The sequence below is a fragment of the Crinia signifera genome, chromosome 2 (genome assembly GCF_055691185.1).
Source record: "Crinia signifera chromosome 2, ASM5569118v1, whole genome shotgun sequence".
Taxonomy (NCBI): Eukaryota; Metazoa; Chordata; class Amphibia; order Anura; family Myobatrachidae; genus Crinia; species Crinia signifera.
In genome coordinates this window covers 151,004,670-151,025,851 of record NC_139218.1, presented here as the reverse complement: position 1 = coordinate 151,025,851, position 21,182 = coordinate 151,004,670, and the positions used below count along the sequence as shown (strand labels likewise).

Here is a 21,182-nt window from a genome sequence, read left to right as displayed (position 1 = left end):
ATATATTCATGCCACATATCATTTTAATCATCAGAAGCTCCTTGTGTGTGCTGGTCATAACGATGCAAATAAGACGAGTTTTCAGCAAAAAAGGCACCCAACGTTAGCAGAACTGGCCAGGAGATGCATGGCTTATTGAGGCAAGATGTATGCGGAAACATCTGTATCCAAGCAGAGGCAAAGGTCACAGTGTTAGCGGCTGTGCGAGTGCTGTCTGAGGGTGGGTTGGTTGTGCAATAGTGTTCGGCATATGTGTAAGGGGCATTATGTGTGTCATGTATAAATGCATTAATAATGTGCGACATATGTGTAACAGGCATTGTGTGTGTCATGTGTATAAGGGCATTAATAATGTGCAACATATGTGTAAGGGGCAATATGTGTGTCATTATGTGTATAAAGGGCATTAATAAAGGTTGGCATAATGTGTAAGGGGCATTATGGTTATAAGGACATTAATAATGTGTGTCATGTGTAAGGGGCATTACTGTGTGGTATTATCAGGGGTGCCGAGAGGAAGGGGTAGGGGGTACAAATTACCCAGGCCAAAGTCTGATGGAAGGGCCCAGTGGGGGCCCCGCCCCCCCCCTCTTAAGTGACAGCAGCAGCCGCAGCTCTTCTCCTCTGCCCAGTACACACTGCTTTGTGCTGGGTTGCAGTGTGGCCATGGAGGTGCTTAAAATACAATATTTTCTCAGGATTTTTTTCTAAGGGTATAATGTGAATAATGTGAGGAGTAATGTACATAAGGTAAAGTGGTACTACTGTGTGATGTAACGTGAATAAGGGACACCATCACATGATGTAATGTGAATAAAGTTGCACTACTGTGTGGCATACTTCGAATTGGGGGTACTATTGTGTGGCCATGCCCCTTCCCAGCAAGAGCACACCCCTGTTTGGGCTGCGCACCGAATGTGTGCGCTGTTTCTATTTAAAATATTGCGGGTAGGAGCACCAAAATGATGACTGCTATGATGAGGGTTGATGGTGCTGGGAAAGGGGAGCAGGGTCAGAGGCGGAACTAGTGGCGGTGCTAGGGGGCACCAGCCAAAATCTTGCCTAGGGCGTCATTTAGGCTAGGGCTGGCTCTGGGTGCCTTAGGCAAATGTCTAGAGCTGTGTAACAAGAAGGGTGTTTAAAACCTCCACCTGCGCGTACCTTATATTATAATAGATCCTTTAAATCAATGTGGTTCCATTCAATATAACTTAGTATATCATAGATCCATATGCAAAAGAAAGTGCAGTAATAGTGTAACACAGTTTTAATTGGTTCAAACAACACACAATGAAAAAAATTCCTATTACATAAAAATCTGTTAGACAGATAAAAAGATTTAGGCACACAAGCACAAAAGTCCCCCCCTTTGAGGTGGGGACTTTTGTGCTTGTGTGCCTAAATCTTTTTATCTGTCTAACAGATTTTTATGTAATAGGAATTTTTTTCATTGTGTGTTGTTTGAACCAATTAAAACTGTGTTACACTATTACTGCACTTTCTTTTGCATATGGATCTATGATATACTAAGTTATATTGAATGGAACCACATTGATTTAAAGGATCTATTATAATATAAGGTACACGCAGGTGGAGGTTTTTAAACACCCTTCTTGTTACACTATTGCAAAAATTTAGGGGTGCTGAAGAACACCCCAGTTTTTTACCATACACCAGCAGCTGCTTCTGCGCAAATTTGAGTCAATATCCAATTTTTTCTGTATAATTGAAATGTCTAGAGCTGCCTAGTGGTGGCGCCGGCCCTGTGTGGAGGCCCACAATAAAACGGATTATCTTTAATCAAATTTATTACAGATATTAAACCCTCACCTATAAGGATCACAGTGTATAAGGCTAGTGATGTCCAAACTAACCAATACACTGCCTGTTGGAACCACCTCCATATCAGACAAATCCTTTAAAAAAGCAGTAATATCCTGAATATATACACAGAACTGTTTATGATGCAAGGTTGGATCCCAGCATCCCGGTATACGGCAATGGCTTGGAACAATGTTTTCCTGGCCGATAGTACAGGCCATTCCAGATGGCAATCAATGTTTTTGTCCACTTTGGGGAGTGTATATAACACTTCTACCACAGGTTTCCTAGGTACTAGGGTTCTGCTGTGAGGTGATGTATTTGGGTCTGTATTTTATCTCCCGTTGAGTTAAAATAACAGGTTGAATATCCTGATTTGATTTTAAACCCATTTTTAACCTGCTAATAATAAGTCCTTAGTTGCTAAGAACTTTTTCTGTACCAAGAGGAAGAGAGTACTGGGTATCTTCGATCTTTGGTTTTGTTGATCACTAATATTGAGCATGGACATATCATACTAAAATATGACTATTATCAAACTTAAGAACCCAATAGGGTTCTTAAGTTTGATAATAGTCATATTTTCACACCCATTTGGTCTAAATCTATCATTGCCATATAAGGTCTCAGTCCAGGGCCTTAAACACCTCAACCCTCAATTTTAGCATGTACATACTTTTTTGAAATCACCACAGTGATCTTGGTTAAATGGAGTCTTCATCTTGGTTGATGAAATCTCACCTCGTCTGGGTGGGACTATGTAAAAACCAGACCCGGACAAGACTCCGGACCACCGGACAGGACATCAAAATCTGCAGTCCGGAGCTTGTAGGGTCCGGTCCGGGGGTGTCCTGTTGGGGGGGTGTCTTGTCCGGGGGGTCCCTGTGATAGCTATCACCAGGGACATGGGGGAGGGGAGATTACAGCCTCCCCGTGTGGTCCGGACCGTCCGTTTTTTGCTACATGCCCGGACCATACAGGGAGACTTTATTCTACCCGTCCTCCTCTACCTGGTGACAGGTAGAACAGGCAGCTCCCCCGGACAGGACACCCCCCGGACCAGACGCTACAAGCTCCAAACTGCAGAGTTTGATGTCTGGTCCGGCAGTCCGGGGGTTTTGTCCTGGTCCGGGTTTTACCCATACCCCGTCTGGGTAATTCAGCTTGTCAACTTCGAATATGCATCAAAATACCTTAATTTAATTTTAAAGAGACATTTAAATAAAAACTACTGGTACTTCTTTACTTTCACGGCGCCAGCATGGCGCCGTGCGTCTGAGTCCCCTTGCGGGGCTCGCTACGCTCGCCCACGCTGCGGGCTCGGTGGCTCGCTACGCTCGCCACGCTATTTAAAATCAACTCCATGCCAACATGGATAGTGGAGGTATGAACTATCCATGTTGGCATGGCGTTAAGTTCCTTTATATTACATAGTTTGTGGCGAGCGTAGAAGCCGGAAGTAGAAAGTAAAGAAGTACCAAACTACTTTATAGACTTTGATTGTGTACATTATTTGAAAAAGTAGTAAAACGTGGGACTACCAATTGGTATTTGATGGTAGAAATTTTACCATTCGATAGCGGCATTCCGATGTTTGCCGTCATTGAATGGTAAACATTTGATGGTGATTCGAAGTAATGCAGTGCTTCTGCGCATGTATGGTCGTGCTGAAGATATTTATGCATTCGCAAAAAGGGCATGCACAAACATATTAATTTTTTTTCTCTCTATTTCTTTTGATGCAATGGTCAGTTATCATTGCATCAAAAGATTAATATTGGAAGCGTAACCATTATTTGATGGTGGGCTTCCGATGTCTAATCCTCTAGTCCGATTGTGCTTCGAATCTAGCTAATAACAGCTCCTTGGCTCAGTCTGTTCTCCGAGTCCAGAGCCAGCTGCCGCTGCTCCCCCCTCCAGTATTATCTCTCACTAGCTCCCCCCCTGAGTTTTGATTGGCTAGAGCTCCCTGACATTTTCTTCCGGGTACACAGGCAGGGGAGACAGACACCGGTGAGAGGAGGGTTGAGAGTGACGTTACCGCCGCCGCCGCTGCTGCTGTATGTGGGTGAGGCAGCATTAGGTGTTATTATTAGGCTGATGCCACTGGCTGGGTGTGGTGTTATTGTTGTATTCTCAGTCATTGTGTTGTATGGGTCGCTGCTCCTCTCCCCAATTGTATGTACAGTATGTCCGATACTCCCTTGTCACATCCCCCCAATTACCTCTTCTTAAGGCTCTATTTTTACTGTCACCGCTGCTGCAAGGGGGAAGGGGTGTGTATATTTATGTGTGTGTGTGTGTGTGTGTGTGTGTGTGTGTGTGTGTGTGTGTTTTGTATATGCAGTAGCCCACTTTATTATCCTGATGCAATTATATTGTACCACAAGGTGTCGTCAGATGACGACGGAAGCATGACTTCTATTAAATCGAAATTAATGCTAGCTCAGAGGTCGTGTGTGTGTGTGTGTGAGATGCCATATATATAGTATTCTGTCTATTTTTATAATTATGACTAAAATTAGCAGCACTTAACCACGTGTGTCCTAAAATATATGCCACAAACTTAAACTCATTATATGACGTATAGTCTATCTATGTACTACTAAGCCTTGGAGACAGACCATTGTCACTATAGTTAAGACCATTAGCAGACCTGTGTTACAAGCTGGGGTGAGATCATGGATGTTGCAGGCAGATTTCTCTTCTGTGCTCTGTACTGTACTCTTCTATATTCAGCACTGTCTGGTCTGCTTTAGTTGGGTCTATTAAGTAGTATAAAGCCGAAAACTGTATAGAAGCATACAGTATGCCTATTTGTGATGCACACCTGTGAGTCTTTTTGTATTGTAATATGGCTACTATATGCCTTTTTAAATATTACCATATTTGTTCTATTCTAATTAGGCTTCAGTAAAGCTCCAGTTGTGTCGATAACTATTCCATTATTTAGCAAATTCCATGCACGTGAAACCTCAGAGAAACGAACAGGTCAGAACAATAAAATCCCCATATCGTCTAGTGTGTACGCACCATGGCCCTGATGATGCATGCAAGCGCACATCGTCAGTGACTTCCTGCATTATTTGTACATGCAAAACAACAGACATGGCAAGGTTGAGATGCCCCCGCTCCGTCGCTGCTGGCATTGCTGCAGTGTTGCGGGGTAGACACATTGTATAGTGTGTACACAATCAGATTGAAGAGTTCAGACGCAGAGCCAACAATTGGGTGTAATCACCGCAGCTAATAGTATGTGGACACATCAATCTCAGGAACAAAAAAATACAACTTTAGTGGTATGTGTTTTTACCAACCATATGTATGTGATGCACACTTTTTTTACTCATATGATCCATGCATTTAGGAGCGGGTCCCTTGCTTGGTGTGGATTAGGTTAGGTGCATTTACTTTTGTACCTACATGCACCTACATCATGCTGGATGAGAATATTAAATGGAACTAAAGTGGCAGAGTGGGCACACATAAGGTACTTTTACTGCCTTCTCAGGAAAGTGCCAGACTATTTTTCCCAAACTAAAGGACTTTGTCTACAGTATATAAAGTGAGGAGGCAAAGATTGTATCTCCTTTAGTGGTGCACATTTCAAAATTCTACAAAGAAAATTTGTAGGTAACCTTTGACCATTGTCATGTGACAAGTAATAAAACAGTCCTAATGTCTGTTCATAGGTAATTTAAAACATCATTCAATTTAACCCAAGCTGTATTTATTTGGGGGAAATGTAACAGGAGATGGTCTAAAGGCCCATACACAGTGGGCGATTTTGAGCTGAAAGCTCAGTTTTGTCATTTGGGCTGTTTTCAGCTCAAAAGCCGCCCATTGTGTACGAGGCAGCAATGAGCGCTGATGCGAATTCCCATATCATCGCCAGCGGACTCGCCTGTCATTACCAGCAGATGAGCGACTGGGTGGTGTCCTGCTATAGAAAGTTATCCACCCCCGGGAAAATCACTAAAATGGGCAAAAGTTGCTCAGTGTGTATTCACTGAGTGATTTTCCCTATCATCGCTGTCCATACCCTCTGAGCAAAATCACCCTGAGCAGTGTGTATGGACCTTTACAGTGGCAATAAGTTGAACTTTGAAGTTAGTTCTTACTGTTTCATCTAAGCAAATATACAGGTATATCTGCACAGCTAGGCAGTAGCACGAGCTAGAAAGAGAAGTTCCTTAAATTGCATTTGATATGCATTATTTATTCAAATTTAATGCAATAAATCCTCTGAACTGCCAACTGTAATTTGTGTGGGTACTGGCTGATACTGATATTGGAATGTGATCAGAATGGCCAGAATAGCCTCAGGGGCAATGGGTTAACTGTGATATTTGTATCAGTCCTGGCAGGATTATGCCCGGTGCACCCCACCAGACAGATTATTTTATAACCATACCTTAAACAAACAAACAAACAAACAAACAAACAAACCTATAAGGCACTGTGGGGTAGATTTATTAAGCTCAGTGAAGTGATAACATGTCTGGTATTTTATCACCGGCCAATCAGCCGTCATTTTTCAAACCAAGGGCCAGATGAACTAAGCTTCAAAAGTGATAAAATGGAGAGTGATAAACAGCCAGCCAATCAGCTCCTACCTGCCATGTCACAGATGCTCCTTTCAGACCGCTCAAATTAAATGGTATATTGCCGTTTCTTTACTGTTTCAAAACGGTAATGTGTGCGGTCTGAAAGGTCCAGAGTGAATTTACCGTATTAAAATAACCGGTATTTTAAAACGGTAAAAAAGCATGGTCCTACACGTTTCAGACCCGTTTTTTTTTTGCGGTCTGAAACAGTACCCAGGCAGCAGTGAGCACTATTGGTCCCCAGTGCCTGTATATTTAATGAGTCGGCCGCTAATTACATATGCACATATGTAATTAGCAGCTCATTACATATGTACATATGTAATGAGCCGCTCATTACATATGTGCATATGTAATGCTCGGACGGCTCGTTAAATATGCACTGGCTCAGAGGGGACCTGGCTCAGAGGGGACCCCCCCCCCCCCCCAATGTGTTTAAGAAAACCCCCATGCGCCGGTACCTCGTGCCTTACGATCCCGGCTGTCGGCTCCTGCTGCTTATAAAAAAAAAAGTGACTTTCGAAAAATGGCTGCCCCATAGGAAAGACTGTTTGAAAAAACTGTCTTTGGTATGGGGGCAGCCATTTTCCGAAAGTCACTTTTTTTATAAGCAGCAGGATGCTGCACAGCCGGGATCCTCAAGGCATGAGGTACCGGCTGCTCGGGGAGCTATCTTAAACACATGGGGGGGTGTGTGTTAGCCCTATTGGTTGGTGGTGGTGGGGGGGGGGTTAAAACTGTAACACGTTGCCACACAGCGTGTTACGGGGGGGGGGGGGGGGGGCTTGCTGAAGACTGCACTGGCTTTGATCCTGTATTTGGAAAGTTTCCAAAAACGGGTCTGCCAGTGTCAAAAAACGGCACTTAAACGGTAATATCCCGTTTAAGAGATGCGGTGTGAAAGGGGTTTTACCTGGCAGACCCGTTTTTAGAAACGTTTCAAAGCCAGTTTTGCGGTCTGAAAGCAGCAAGACTGTGAAAAGTGTCAGGCAGGAGCTGGTTGTTTATCACTCTCCATTTTATCACTTTTGAAGCTTAGTGCATCTGGCCCCAAGCCTGTAACTACAGTTAGGAGCTGATTGGCCAGTGATAAAGTACCAGTCACATTATCACATCACTGAACTTAATAAATCTACCCCTGTATACCAGAATACTTAAAATCAGCTATAACTTTCACAAACTGTCTGAGATGCCTTCCAGACAGATATCCTTACTTATTTATTAACAGTTTCTTATATAGCGCACACATATTCCGTAGCGCTTTACAGAGAATAGTTGAACAGTCACATCAGTCCCTGCCCCAGTGGAGCTTACAATCTATATTCCCTAAATCATGTACACGCGCACACACACAGACATTCTAGGGTTCATTTTTGTTGGAAGCCAATTAACCTACCAGTATATTTTGGATTGCGGGAGTAAACCGGAGTAAACCCATGCAAACATGGGGATAATATACAAACTCCACACAGTTAGGGCCAGTAATGCTAACCATTACACCGCCATATTCTTCACTGTAAATGCATTTTTCGGCTATTACATACTCTTCATACCAGTTAATGTTGGAGCTCACTAGCTAGACAAGGAGAGAGTAATGTTTTATGATTGTAGTTTGCAGTGAGTTTGGTAGCACGAGTTGTGGTAGTGCTGATTGAGTGTGGTGTTTGGCAAAACACTGAGATCTAGCAGAATAGAGCGTGCATGGGACCGTGTATTACCATTGCTTTGGGGCATACACACAGAGTGATCCATGCTTTATTTCTAAGGGATCTAGTCAGATTGCTTAGAAAAGGGGCTTAAATTGCCCCATGTGTATTCCCCATTACACCCCTACGTACACATTTGATCTTATTATATACAACATATTCAATAATAAGGGTAGCATATTTTTCAGACTATAATTTTGCTGCTCCTCTCTCTCCCCATTTTGTGTACGGTGGTACGCCTACTATGCAGCATTGTTGAATTCATTGATTTAGGTATCACTGATGCATTGCATGTGATTGGGACCGTTTATAAAATGATATTAAACTATCTGCTACTTCTCTTTGTGTTAGATTGTTTGCTGCAGCACATTCTCTATATCACCCTCATGCTCCCCTCACTGCTGCCATGAGTAACTCCACGGATTCTGGATCAAGTGATATGAATGCTGATTCCATGGGGGGGATTGTTCTGGTTCCTTTCTTCCTTATCACTGTGCTTGGTGTAGTTGTGGCTGTGGTGAGTGCTTAAGCTACACTTTTTTTTTTATCTTTTACTTTTCCAAATACTGGGACTGTTTTTTTATTTTTGTATGATTTATCCCATGCACAGTATCACTGCATTTATCTTTTACTTAGCTACCGTGTACACTGACGCTTATAACTAGCCTGCTACCCTTTACTGACTGTACAAACTCTGCTAGGAAACTACACTTCCTGACTCATTTCGTGTTCCTGCAATGTACACCTTCACTGCACCTGCGCTGGTGACATGGGTTTATATTGGCAAATTCACATGTCTATTTTCTCCACTTACAGATCATGTATGTAAAGAAGAGGAAAAGGTAATAAAATAAGAACAAAGAAGTTGTGTACATGAGAATGCTATAAATACAGGTAGACTATGTATACTCGGGAACCTTGGTTCCAGCACTGTGCTGGATTAGCATTAGAGTTTTCACTTTTATTTTTATTTATTTTTATCCGAATGTCGACATGGACACAGTCAAAGTGCACCGCGTTCCCTTGCATGGCTCGCTGCACTCGACACGCTATTTTATTCTCCCACCACATTGTAGTGGATGGTAGGGCATGAAATACTGCCTGTCTGCTCAAAAAAATGAAAAACTCATGTTCCCATTGTCGTCCTAATGCTTGTTTCGACCATCCAACCCTGTCGATCTATTTTTGTTGTCAACCTAAGCCCTGTTGACCTTCAGTGACCCAATGCATGCTGACCTAGTGACCATATCCCCTACCTAAACCCTAATCTCCCTCAGCCTAATCAAGCCCCCCTGCAGCCTGCCTGAGCCCTCAAGCAGTCTAACATCCCATAGCCGGACTAGGCCCCGCAGCCTGACTCTACCCAACGGAATAACGAAGTGCTCCTGCCACCTAACTTCCCCGGAGCATCAGGGACCGAATAATCAGTGGTGTACCTGTACTATGTTACCTTCCATAATAGTTGACAGTATTTTTGTCTAGGGGTGTGTGTTTACATCTGTGGCCATTAGGTTGATGGTACTTAATATAAATTATTGCATTTTAGGGATGTCATTTAGTGAACATTATTTACTTATTTGGGGAAGATCAAATAATACTTTTAGAGTACATATAACGGTTCTGTCCGTGTTTGTGTAAGGGAGGAAAGGCAACATTTCCACTCCCAGCTCAGGCAGTAACATAACCAAGCACTCTGTGTAAGTCTTTGTGCCTGATTCAGACCTGTTTAGTAGACTGCGTATGTTCACAACCTAGCAAACAGGTACCCGGCCTAACACCCGCCCCCAAATCCCCTCTCTAACATGCGAGAGGATGTGTACAGTAACACATCCCCTCGCGTGCGGCCGCAAGGAGCAATATTTGATGATCGCTCACCATCAAATTATTATTATTATTAACATTATATTTTTAGCCTTTGGTCTGAAAAGCCAGTCAATATTTACTTGGCCGCTGATCTCCACATTTGGGGCGGGTGCTGACGTCATGTGACACCAGCTGTCTGCAGGGAGCTGGCATTTTTATGGAGATGCCCATAGAACACTGGGAGGTCCCCTGCTACTGCCCCTTTCCCTCCTGTTCGCTCCTGGGGTTTGCTCATGCGCAGACTTTAAGGGGGGTATTCAATGTCAGGGGCTCGGCTGTGCCCCTGTCCCATTCTCGTTTTGCTTGTCTGGAGCTCGGCAGTCGGGATTCAATGTCCTGGCCGCCGAGTGGCGAGAATGGGGCGTGGCCCCGAGCTGAGGACGGAAATAGACGAGCTCCAGCCGGGAGCTCGCCTATTTCCGGCTTTTCTCGGCAGAACGAGCCCGACAGCTTGTGATGTCGGGCTCATTCTGCGGAGAACCCCTGTTCAATGCTGTCGGGGAAGACAGCATTGAATAGGGCCCCGCAGCCATCTCCCCCGTCGGGAGATGGCTCCGGGAGCACGACTGACATTGAATACCCCCCTTAACATTGTGGAAGGGGCTGAATTCGGACCTGAACGAACAGGTCTGAATTAGCCCCTTTATTCGCATCCCTTTCTAAAGCTGCGTACACACCTAAAGATTTGTCTGTCCGGTGGGAACAGGAACCTGGCAATGTATGGGAGAAAATGCCACTCGATTCTTTGCTCCCAAACACTGGAAACAGACAATGGTCATTCTTTTTTTGAATTCAATCATTTTTATTGAAAATTTCCGTTTTTTGCAATAACAATTTCCAACAGAACAAAGTAGGTGATTAACATATTAAGATAAGTGGTATTTTGGGTACATAGGAGAATGGGGATGCAGTGTAAATCCCGGCGGTCGGGATCCCGGCGTTCAGAATCCCGACGCTGGAATCCCGATCACCGAAATCCCGACACTTTGTCGTGGACACCCCCGGAGGGAGAATAAATTAGTGTGCCGAGCGTAGCGAGGCACCGGGCCCGCATGGGGGGGGGGGGGGCGATCCATGTCCCCCCCTTGTCGGGATTTCGGCGATCGGGATTCTGAACGCTGGGATCCCGGCCGCCGGGATTTAATACTGAATCCGGAGAATGTGCACATAGTTAGGATTTACACAGTATTGACTACTTTTAACACTGTAGAAGAAACATTTCAACCCGAAGGCGCCATCCGGGCGTGTATATCAGGATATAACAGAGCGCGTCTACAGAGCAAGCGTTTAGAATAATACCTTAGACCCAAATGTAGAGAAAAAAATAATAATTATATTACGGAGAATAATTATCTGTCGGAAATTGTAACCTAAACCCAATATTACTATTAAAATATACCTCCCCTAATGCCCAAAGCAACCCTCCCATATAACCCCCCACCCTGTACAACCCAACCCTAACTAAGGCGTACCTGGATCCCAATAACAACCCTGTACCACCCTAAGCTATCCCACTAAAACTATCCTATACTAACCAAATGATAACTCCCCCCCCCCCCCCCCCTTTTAGAGGATATTAACCCCTTCCTGACACAGCATGTTTTTGCCTTCCTGACAGAGCCCTTTTTTTCAAATCTGACATGTATCACTTAAGTGGGGATAACTTTTTTTTTTGCTTTTACTTATCCCAGTGATTTTGAGATTGTTTTTTCGTGACACATTGTACTTCAAGTTAGTGGTAAATTTTCGTCGATACAGTCTGTGTTTTTTTGTGAAAAATACCAAAATGTTGGAAAAAAATGGAAAATTTAGCAATTTGCAAAATGTTAAATTTTCTGCTTGTGAGACAAATAATCATACCACTCAAAATAGTTAATAACTAACATAGACCATATGTCTACTTTATGTTTCCATCATTATTTCAACTTCCTTTTAATTTTTTTGGACACTAGGAGGCTTACAATATGAATAGCAAATTTTCAAGAAAATTTCAAACACTGATTTTTTTTTTAGGGACCAGTTCAGTTCTGATGTGACTTTGAGGGACTTGTATGTGAGACACTCCCATAAATGATGCCATTTCAAAAACTGCACCCCTCACAGTATTCAAAACAGCATTTTGGAAGTTTGTTAACCCTTTAGGTGTTTCACAGGAATTAAAACAAAGTGTAGGTGAAATTTCAAAATTTCATTTTTTTTGCAATTTTAATACATTTTTCTAAGGAACACAGTACATTTTACTAGAGAAATGTGACTAAAAATTGATTCCCCCAATTCTTTTGTTTTCATAAATATCCTATATGTGGCCCTAGTGTGCACGTTGACCAAACCACAGGCTTCATAATAGAAGGAGCACCTACTTGATTTTGGAGCCTCCTTTTTATGAGATTATTTTTTAGGCACCATGTAGGTTTCTAGGCACCATAAGATGCTAAAATTTAGGAACCCCCCCACAAGTGACCCCATTTTGCAAACTACACCCCTCAGGGAATTCATCTAGGGGTATAGTGTACATTTCAAACCCCCAGGGGTTTCACCAATTGTGGTACAACTGGGCAGTGAAAATGAAAAATTAATTTTTTTACACAAAAATGCAGTTCTGGCTCCAAATTTGTCATTTTCACAAGGAATGAAGGAGACAAAGCACCCCAAAATCTGTGCCCCAATTTCTCCCGAGTATGGCAATGCCTCATATGTGACCAAAGAATACCAGTTGGGTGCATGGCAGGACTCAGAAGGGAAGGAGTGATTTTTGGTGGTGGAATGTTGGTGGGTGCTATGTCGCATTAGCAAGACCCCCAAAGCACCAATACAGTGGAACCCCCCCACAAGTGACCCCATTTTGCAAACTACACCCCTCAGGGAATTCATCTAGGGGTATAGTGTACATTTCAAACCCCCAGGGGTTTCACCAATTTTGATACAACTGGGCAGTGAAAATGAAAAATTACATTTTTTTACACAAAAATGCAGTTCTGGCTCCAAATTTGTCATTTTCACAAGGAATGAAGGAGACAAAGCACCCCAAAATCTGTGCCCCAATTTCTCCCGAGTACGGCAATGCCTCACATGTGACCAAAAAATACCAGTTGGGTGCATGGCAGGACTCAGAAGGGAAGGAGTGATTTTTGGATTTTGCAGCTCAGATTCTGGTGGAATGTTGGTGGGTGCTATGTCGCATTAGCAAGACCCCCGAAGCACCAATACAGTGGAAGCCCCCCACAAGTGACCCCATTTTGCAAACTACACCCCTCTGGGAATTCATCTAGGGGTATAATGTACATTTCAAACCCCCAGGGGTTTCACCAATTGTGGTACAACTGGGCAGTGAAAATGAAAAATTAAATTTTTTACACAAAAATGCAGTTCTGGCTCAAAATTTTTCATTTTCAGAAGGTATGAAGGAGAAAAAGCACCCCAAAATCTGTGCCCCAATTTCTCCAGAGTACGGCAATGCTTCATGTGTGACCAAAAAATGGCAGGACTCAGAAGGGAAGGAGTGATATTTGGATTTTGCAGCTCAGATTCTGGTGGAATTTTGGTGGGTGCTATGTCGCATTAGCAAGACCCCCGAAGCACCAATACAGTGGAACCCCCCCACAAGTGACCCCATTTTGCAAACTACACCCCTCAGGGAATTCATCTAGGGGTATAGTGTACATTTCAAACCCCCAGGGGTTTCACCAATTTTGATACAACTGGGCAGTGAAAATGAAAAATTAAATTTTTTCACACAAAAATGCAGTTCTGGCTCAAAATTTTTCATTTTCATAAGGTATGAAGGAGAAAAAGCACCCCAAAATCTGTGCCCCAATTTCTCCCGAGTACGGCAATGCCTCACGTGACCAAAAAATACCAGTTGGGTGCATGGCAGGACTCAGAAGGGAAGGAGTGATTTTTGGATTTTGCGGCTCAGATTCTGGTGGAATGAATGGTGGGTGCTATGTGGCATTAGCAAGACCCCCGAAGCACGGTGAAATGATGAACCTAAAAATCCATAGATGTGTGGTATATTTTAAAACACTCCTTTATACATAGGCCGGGTTTGTCGGGGCAAGTGTCACACTGGAAAATAGTTTGCTTTCTTATTCCCTTTTTATAGCAAACTTTGCACCTTTTTTGTGTCCTGCCCTTTTTTCCAGTGGAGGGGATTTCATCAGGAAAATGCTGCCCTGGTACAATACGGGGGCCAGTACTAGAAGTACTGGGGCCCTCTGCCTGCTGGTTCCCAAATATTAGGCCCTTTATGACTTCCTCTTGAAAGTGCATAAATGTCCCCCTCTGGCTGGTAGAACGGAATAGCACGTAAGCGTTATACAGTGCCATCTGGATGATATACACGGCCAGCTTCTTGTACCAGATTTTTGTTTTCCGCAGGGCACTGTACGGCTTCAGTACCTGATCTGAAAGATCCACTCCGCCCATGTACCTATTGTAATCCAGGATACAATTAGGTTTTGAGGTGTGGGTACTGGTACCTCGTACAGGGACGGAGGTGGTACTGTCTCCGTGAATTGTTGTCAGTATAAGGACATCCCTCTTGTCCTTATATTTGACCAACAACATATTTTCGGTGCATATTCCCCTGCTTTCACCCCTTCTCATTACTTGGGCAATGTGCGTTTTTGGGAGGCCTCTTTGGTTCTTGCGCACAGTACCGCAAGCTGCTGTACCTCTTGAACCAAGGGCCTTAAACAGGGGGATGCTGGTGTAAAAGTTATCCACATAGAGGTGATAACCTTTATCCAGGAAGGGGTGCACTAAATCCCAGACAATTTTTCCACTAACACCTACGAGGGAGGGGGGGCATTCTGGCGGTTCAATTCTTGAATCCTTCCCTTCATATACCCTAAACCTGTGGGTGTACCCTGAGGTGCTTTCACACAGCTTATACATTTTTATGCCATACCTTGCCCTCTTACTGGGAAGGTACTGGCGGAATTTAACCCTTCCTTTAAAATGTATAAGGGACTCGTCTATGCAAATGAATTTATCTGGGATGTACATCTCTTCAAATTTGGCACTGAAATGATCAATGACCGGCCTGACTTTGAATAGCCGGTCAAAGGTGGGATCATCTCTGGGTGGGCACTGTGCATTATCGTTGTAATGCAAAAATTTAAGGATTAACTCAAAACGATTCCGGGTCATGGCCATACGGTAAAGTGGGGTGCTGTACAGAACATCTGTACTCCAATATTGCCTAATTTCTGGCTTTTTTACTATGCCCATATGAAACACCAGACCCCAAAACGTCATCATCTCTACTGCATCTACAGGGGTCCACCTAGCAAATGATGACGTGGGGTTTTGAGCAATAAACTGCTGGGCATATAAATTAGTTTGGTCCACCATTAAATTTATAAAATCATCAGAGAAAAATAATTTGAAAAAGTCAATTTCTCTGAGACCTGTGGAATCAAATTGGATTCCTGGGATGGCCAAAAACTCAGGAACCTGGGGCTCAAAATTGTCTGGTGGTGGGGTCCATACGAGATCAATTATTGGGGGGGGGGGGTCTCAGCTGCTCTACGGGGGCGTCTTTGAGGGGGTCCCTCATCACTAGAGGAGGAAGAGGAGCTTAAGATGAATCCTTCAAATTCCCCGCTTGCCTCACTGGCTGTGTCAGAGTCAGAGGCAAGCATGGCATATGCCTCCTCCGCTGAATACATTCTTCTGGATGACTGGGATGACATTTGGGATGCCATTTTTATTTTTGTGTTTCTGGTAGTGAAATGTTTCAACACGTGTATAGTGTAGGGGGGGTACAAACTTTATTTCAATGTAGTGTGTAGTGTGTATGTAGTGCAGAAAAAAAAAAAAAAAGGTCCTGCGCCAAAAATTGAGCACAGATGTTGGTCAGTAACGTCCGTCACTGAACAGCGCTCAAAGGCAACAGGAATTTGATAAAAAAAATTTGATCAAAAAAATTTGATCAAAAAAAATTAAAAAAAGACCCCACAGCACCCTCAAAAAAAAAAAAAAAAAGGTGATCAGTGATGCGACACTGATTACCAGTGAGGGGCAGCAGGTGCACAACCTTTGGTGCAACTGACAGTGCAACTGGCAGGTATATATAAAAAAAACCCCCCTGCACCCCCAAATAGTTGCTGATCAGCACAGATATACTGATCAGCACAAAAGGGGGGGTAGCAGACACAAAATATAGCACTCTCTATCACTCTGTCACTATCTCTCTCTATCTATCTCTCTCTATCTATCTCTCTCTATCTATCTCTCACTATCTATCACTCTATGACACTGCAGCAGCAGCACTGACAGTTATAGATATAAAAAAAAAACCTGCAGCCCCAAAAAGGGGGGGTAGCAGACACAAAATATAGCACTCTCTATCACTATCTCTCTATCTATCACTATCTATCACTCTATGACACTGCAGCAGCAGCACTGACAGTTATATATATATAAAAAAAAACCCTGCAGCCCCAAAAAGGGGGGGTAGCAGACACAAAATATAGCACTCTCTATCACTATCTCTCTCTATCTCTCACTATCTATCACTATCTATCACTCTATGACACTGCAGCAGCAGCACTGACAGTTATATATATAAAAAAAACCCTGCAGCCCCAAAAAGGGGGGGTAGCAGACACAAAATATAGCACTCTCTATCACTATCTCTCTATCTCTCACTATCTATCACTATCTATCACTCTCTATCTCTCTATCACACTGCAGCAGCAGCAGGAAGTCACAAGAAGTCAGATCCAGGAAGCATCCAGCACGATACAAGCAGTGATCAGGTGATCAGGTAAGGTATTTGCAAGGATCAGGTAAGTATTTGCAAGGATCAGGTCAGTATCACGGCAGATAGGCACGGTGACCGCTCTGCACGCAATTCCAGACCGGAATGGCGTCTGCAGCGCAGTCACCGTTAGTTTAAATGTCGCGCCTTGGCTGTGATTGGTCCGTGGGTCCCACGGACCAATCACAGCCTTGGGGGCAGGTGGGGTGAGGTGTCGTCGTCACCGATGACCCCCTCATGCCCCCTGACGCCCGGCGGTGATTGACACCTGTGTTACCGAGCGTCTGATTCGCTGGTAACACAGGAAAACGCTGTGAATGGCTGTTCACACTGAACAGCCAATCACAGCGATCGCCGACGGGGGGGCGGCATCGCAGCCCCCCCTGGGCATGCAGGGACATGTCTGCTGTCAGGGACAGCAGACATCGTCCCTCTGTCACTGCGTCTCGAGACGCAGTGACAGTTTAAAGTCATGACGTACATTTATGCCATGTGTCGGGAAGTACATCCCGGCCATGACGTAAATGTACGTCAAATGTCGGGAAGGGGTTAAAAATAATATTTTGAGAGCTATATACTAGACAATGGTCATTCTTACAGATTGATTGAAATCATTTGAGCTACCAGATTTGTCCAAACAATAGTTTTTGTCCATTTCCAGAGTTTGGGAGCAAATTATTGAATTTCATTATTTTTAGGATTTTGTTCCCACCATACAGATTGGATAGATACATCTTTGTGTGTGTAACCAGCTTAAATCCTACAGAAGCACCGGCTACAGTTCCCTTTATGTTATCATGTAACTGGTTGTGATCATTTATGGGCACCATTTTTCTTTTTGTCTCTTTAAACCAAACCGGTTAATATTTGTGTTTTTAATGAATTGCTATATGTTTCTCCATACCAGAGTGGACCGACTTAGACATCATTTACTTCCCCTGTACAGCTATGATCCTGCAGAAGAGATACATGAAGCTGAGCAAGAGCTATTGGGGCAAGATACAAAGGTCTGTCACCCTGCTGAGAACCCAAATACATAGGTATATGTAGACTGTAGGACCGGAATGGACAACCTATGGCTCTCCAGCTGTTATGAAACTACATGTCCCAGCATGCCTTGTTATAGTTTTTCTATAAGGAATGCTAAAACTGTGGCAATGCATGCTGGGAGGTGTAGTTTAATTTACAGCTCGGGAGCCACAGGTTGCTCATGCCTGATAAAGGAGAAGACATTGCTGCTTCTGTAAGATGCTGGCGCTCTGACCACACCCAGACCTTTTAAACACAAATGCACTTTATCTGGATTTTGAGCAAGAACTGCATATGTTTATAATTACATAATGCATGTCTGGCTACTGAATTACTAAAGCACTAAATTATAGACCAGTGCTAAATAAAGTGGTATATTTAATAAAAAAAATCTAAATTTAATCGAAGAATTATTATATTGCAGTACATGCTGCTTACTGTTCAAAGTGAAAGTACCTGCCAGCAGCTATACCTAGTAAGGCCAGCAGCATATCAAGATTAGCAGGGACACCCCATACAATGGCAGGCACTCTATCACTGTCTGCATCTGTTCTAACATCTGCTCACAGGACTTCAATCCACCTTCTCTTTGTCCAAGGAGTGTGGCATTACACTTAACTAGAATCCCACCTAAGTAATAAAAATAAATAATAATGTTTGTGAATTTCAAAATGCAATTGGTGGATGTAAAGATCAATGTAATGCAGACCCAATAGCTGCAGCACAATTTAACAGCACCCTGCAGTTAGATAACTGTGAAATCCCGCCACGTGTAAGCCTACAAAAATAACACTGGCCTCCGATAATGCAAAGCCATTCGCAACTGTGTGCTATCTGTGCGAAGCCCAGGGCCCCCTCAGCCGGCCCAATAGAAACATTAGGATCGAGCCAAAGCTGACGTCACAGATCCTGCCTGTAAACACCTGGACACATCTGCGGTTTTCCTTACACTCCCAGAAAATGGGCAGGTGGTGTCCCTAATCGCTGCATTCCTATCATTCTTCTTGCAAAATGGCCAGCGATTTTATCACAGGGTGGCCTTGAGTATGTGTGCTACAATCCATATGCATGCATTGTCATTCAATGATCGCTTTTGCAGCCTTCCAATCAGATCTGTATAACCCCTAATGTCTTCTGATGTTAATATTACACATCTTCAGTTGTACAGCTGGATGCATTATGAAATGAGTCGCACCAAACTTAAACATTTACACTTTTCCATCTTTGTGTCTGTTCTACTTACATTTGGAAAGCACATGCATCCAGCTGTACATGAGCCCCTCTGTGTGCATATGTTTCTATTGTATTTGTGCTTTGAGTATAATGTGGTCGTGTCTGGTTCAGAAGATGGAATTTCCCACCTATTCCCAACAACGTCCCCAAGCCATTGGCTATTATTTGTGCGCTTGACGTTATTGTCATCTACACACGCTTTATTTTGTATTGTTAAAGCAAATGCAACAGTAGCCAGAAGGCAAACAAATACCTGGGCTAACTGATGTAATATAATCCATATTAATGATATCTGAAGCACACCCAGATCAGCTAAATTGTACCGCATGAAGTATGCAATTGAGGAACAGAGATGAATGGATGTCGTTAGTAGATGACTACTTGATATTTTATTATTCATGTTTCTGTACCTTTTTATATATTACAGGTAGTACATGGCTGGCCAAGTGGATATCATCAGTATAAAAGGGCATCATTACGGGATGTGACGGCATAAGCTTCTTTCATCGAAGCAGTCTGGACATGTGATGAGGAGAATCCGGCCTCCTCCCTGTCAAAACCAAATGGCAGTTCTTTATTTAAAATGGTTTTAATAGTTAATATATTGTGTACATCAAATTGCATTTGATTATATGAAGTGAGATATGTTTTATCTACATACTCAATTTTATATGTTCAAATGCCAAACATCTGCATAAGCTATTTATTAGTGTCAGAGTTCCGTAATGATTTTATATGCATCCAATGGGTACCATTCTAAAGACAAATTCTAGTGAAAATGAAACTGCTTCTGTAAGAGGTACAATGCTGAATTAAAACCCCTTCAGTGGCAATCCCGAGAATTTTCCGGGCTGTGCCTCAGTGCCCAGTCTGGCAAACCCGGAAAATTTTTGGGATTGCCAATCCGCCGCGCCTCCTCCTCCCCTCAGGCTTTTCTATTGAACTCTCCGGACCCGGGGAGGCAGTGGTGTTTTTTTGTTTTTTTTAGGGAGCGCTCCCCATAAAAAAACTTGCCCAGTGGGGAGCGCTCCCTAAAAAAAAAAACCACCACTGAAGAGGTTAATGGTTAGCGCAAATGAGTTCTCAGTAGCGTGCCTGTACTGTGCTCTGTTTGCTGAAGCACAGTTATCACAGCCTATGTGGTATTATATTTCTAGACCGTGGTTTTATTGAATTTTTTCCCCTGCTCTGATGATGATGATAGTAAAGGATGCTAGTGCCTTATCATAAAAAGTGCAACATTTCGAAGGCCACAGCAGAGTAACTCCTGTACCAGGCACGCTCCCGCTGAGCTGCTTGTGTATGCAAGTCATATGTACTAATATCTAAGCAAGGCAACGCATATTGGTAATATACCATTTTTTGGTAAGGTGAAACCTAACCAAGGTTTTTGCATAAATAATATAATGTATTAAATATAAAAATACTCAATTTGCCTTCATTCCTGAAACTTGATGAAGGTATATTTGTTCTCTCCCTCTCAATGCATCCCTCATTTCCAATCTTCATAATTAACTTCTCCTCCACTCTCCTAAAGCAGATGTCATTACTTGTCTTATTATGGTTCTATTTTCCTTAATTTGCTGAGATTAATATTTTGTAATTAAAGAAACTTAAGTTATTTTATAAACAGTATGAATGAAGTTGAGCTTTTGTCACTGTGTGAAGGACAATAAAAAGTGAAAATCCCTTTTCACCATGAAAGATGTTAAAAAAATAAAATTAAAAAAAAGTTGATTATATGTCAATAAAATGGATTGTTTGGTTTTACGAGAATGAGACCTGGTCACTGCTATGCGGAATTGCAGTGGCCTGCGAGCAGATAGCCAGCCCCACAACAGAGTCAAATCCTGCCCTGTGCAAGTCTGAGAGTGCCTAGCTAATAGATCACTGAGCTGGGGATCCATTTGCAACTCAGTCACCATAGATTCCATGTCCAAACTATGGCCCTCCAGCTTTTGTGAAACTATACATCCCAGCATGCCTTGCCACAGTTTTAGCATTCTCTAATAGCAAAAACTGTTACAAGGCATGATGGGACTTGTAGTTTCACAACTGCTGGAGAGACATCGTTTGGACATACCTGTCATAGAATGATTTCACTGGTCTGTACAAGTATGTGTAAATCTGACCCTTCCACAAGTCTGCAAGAGGCCA

The 21,182-nt window shown here is 43.1% G+C and overlaps 1 protein-coding gene across 3 annotated transcripts; it reads left to right on the top strand.

The window, feature by feature from the left end:
• Positions 1–3,760: 3,760 nt before the first annotated feature.
• On the top strand, positions 3,761–20,801 carry SMIM29 (small integral membrane protein 29). 3 transcript variants are annotated; one of them, XM_083173113.1, is made up of 5 exons: positions 3,762–3,889; positions 8,486–8,651; positions 8,951–8,976; positions 17,671–17,770; positions 19,453–20,801. In XM_083173113.1, the coding sequence occupies exons 2-5, from the start codon at positions 8,541–8,543 to the stop codon at positions 19,519–19,521; spliced, it is 306 nt and encodes a 101-aa protein (XP_083029239.1). In that variant the 5' UTR covers positions 3,762–3,889; positions 8,486–8,540; the 3' UTR covers positions 19,522–20,801. The 3 variants fall into 3 exon arrangements, with proteins under 3 accessions (XP_083029241.1, XP_083029239.1, XP_083029240.1); XM_083173114.1 differs by having other exon boundaries at positions 3,813–3,881; XM_083173115.1 differs by lacking the exon at positions 8,486–8,651 and having other exon boundaries at positions 3,761–3,889.
• The last annotated feature ends 381 nt before the right edge of the window (positions 20,802–21,182 follow it).

Excerpts from the sequence above, each read along its gene's own strand:
- SMIM29 (XM_083173113.1), top strand. The coding sequence starts at position 8,541 with ATGAGTAACTCCACGGATTCTGGATCAAGTGATATGAATGCTGATTCC. Across the intron at positions 8,652-8,950 it reads TTGGTGTAGTTGTGGCTGTG|ATCATGTATGTAAAGAAGAG; the intron begins GTGAGTGCTTAA and ends CTCCACTTACAG. Across the intron at positions 8,977-17,670 it reads TATGTAAAGAAGAGGAAAAG|AGTGGACCGACTTAGACATC; the intron begins GTAATAAAATAA and ends TCTCCATACCAG.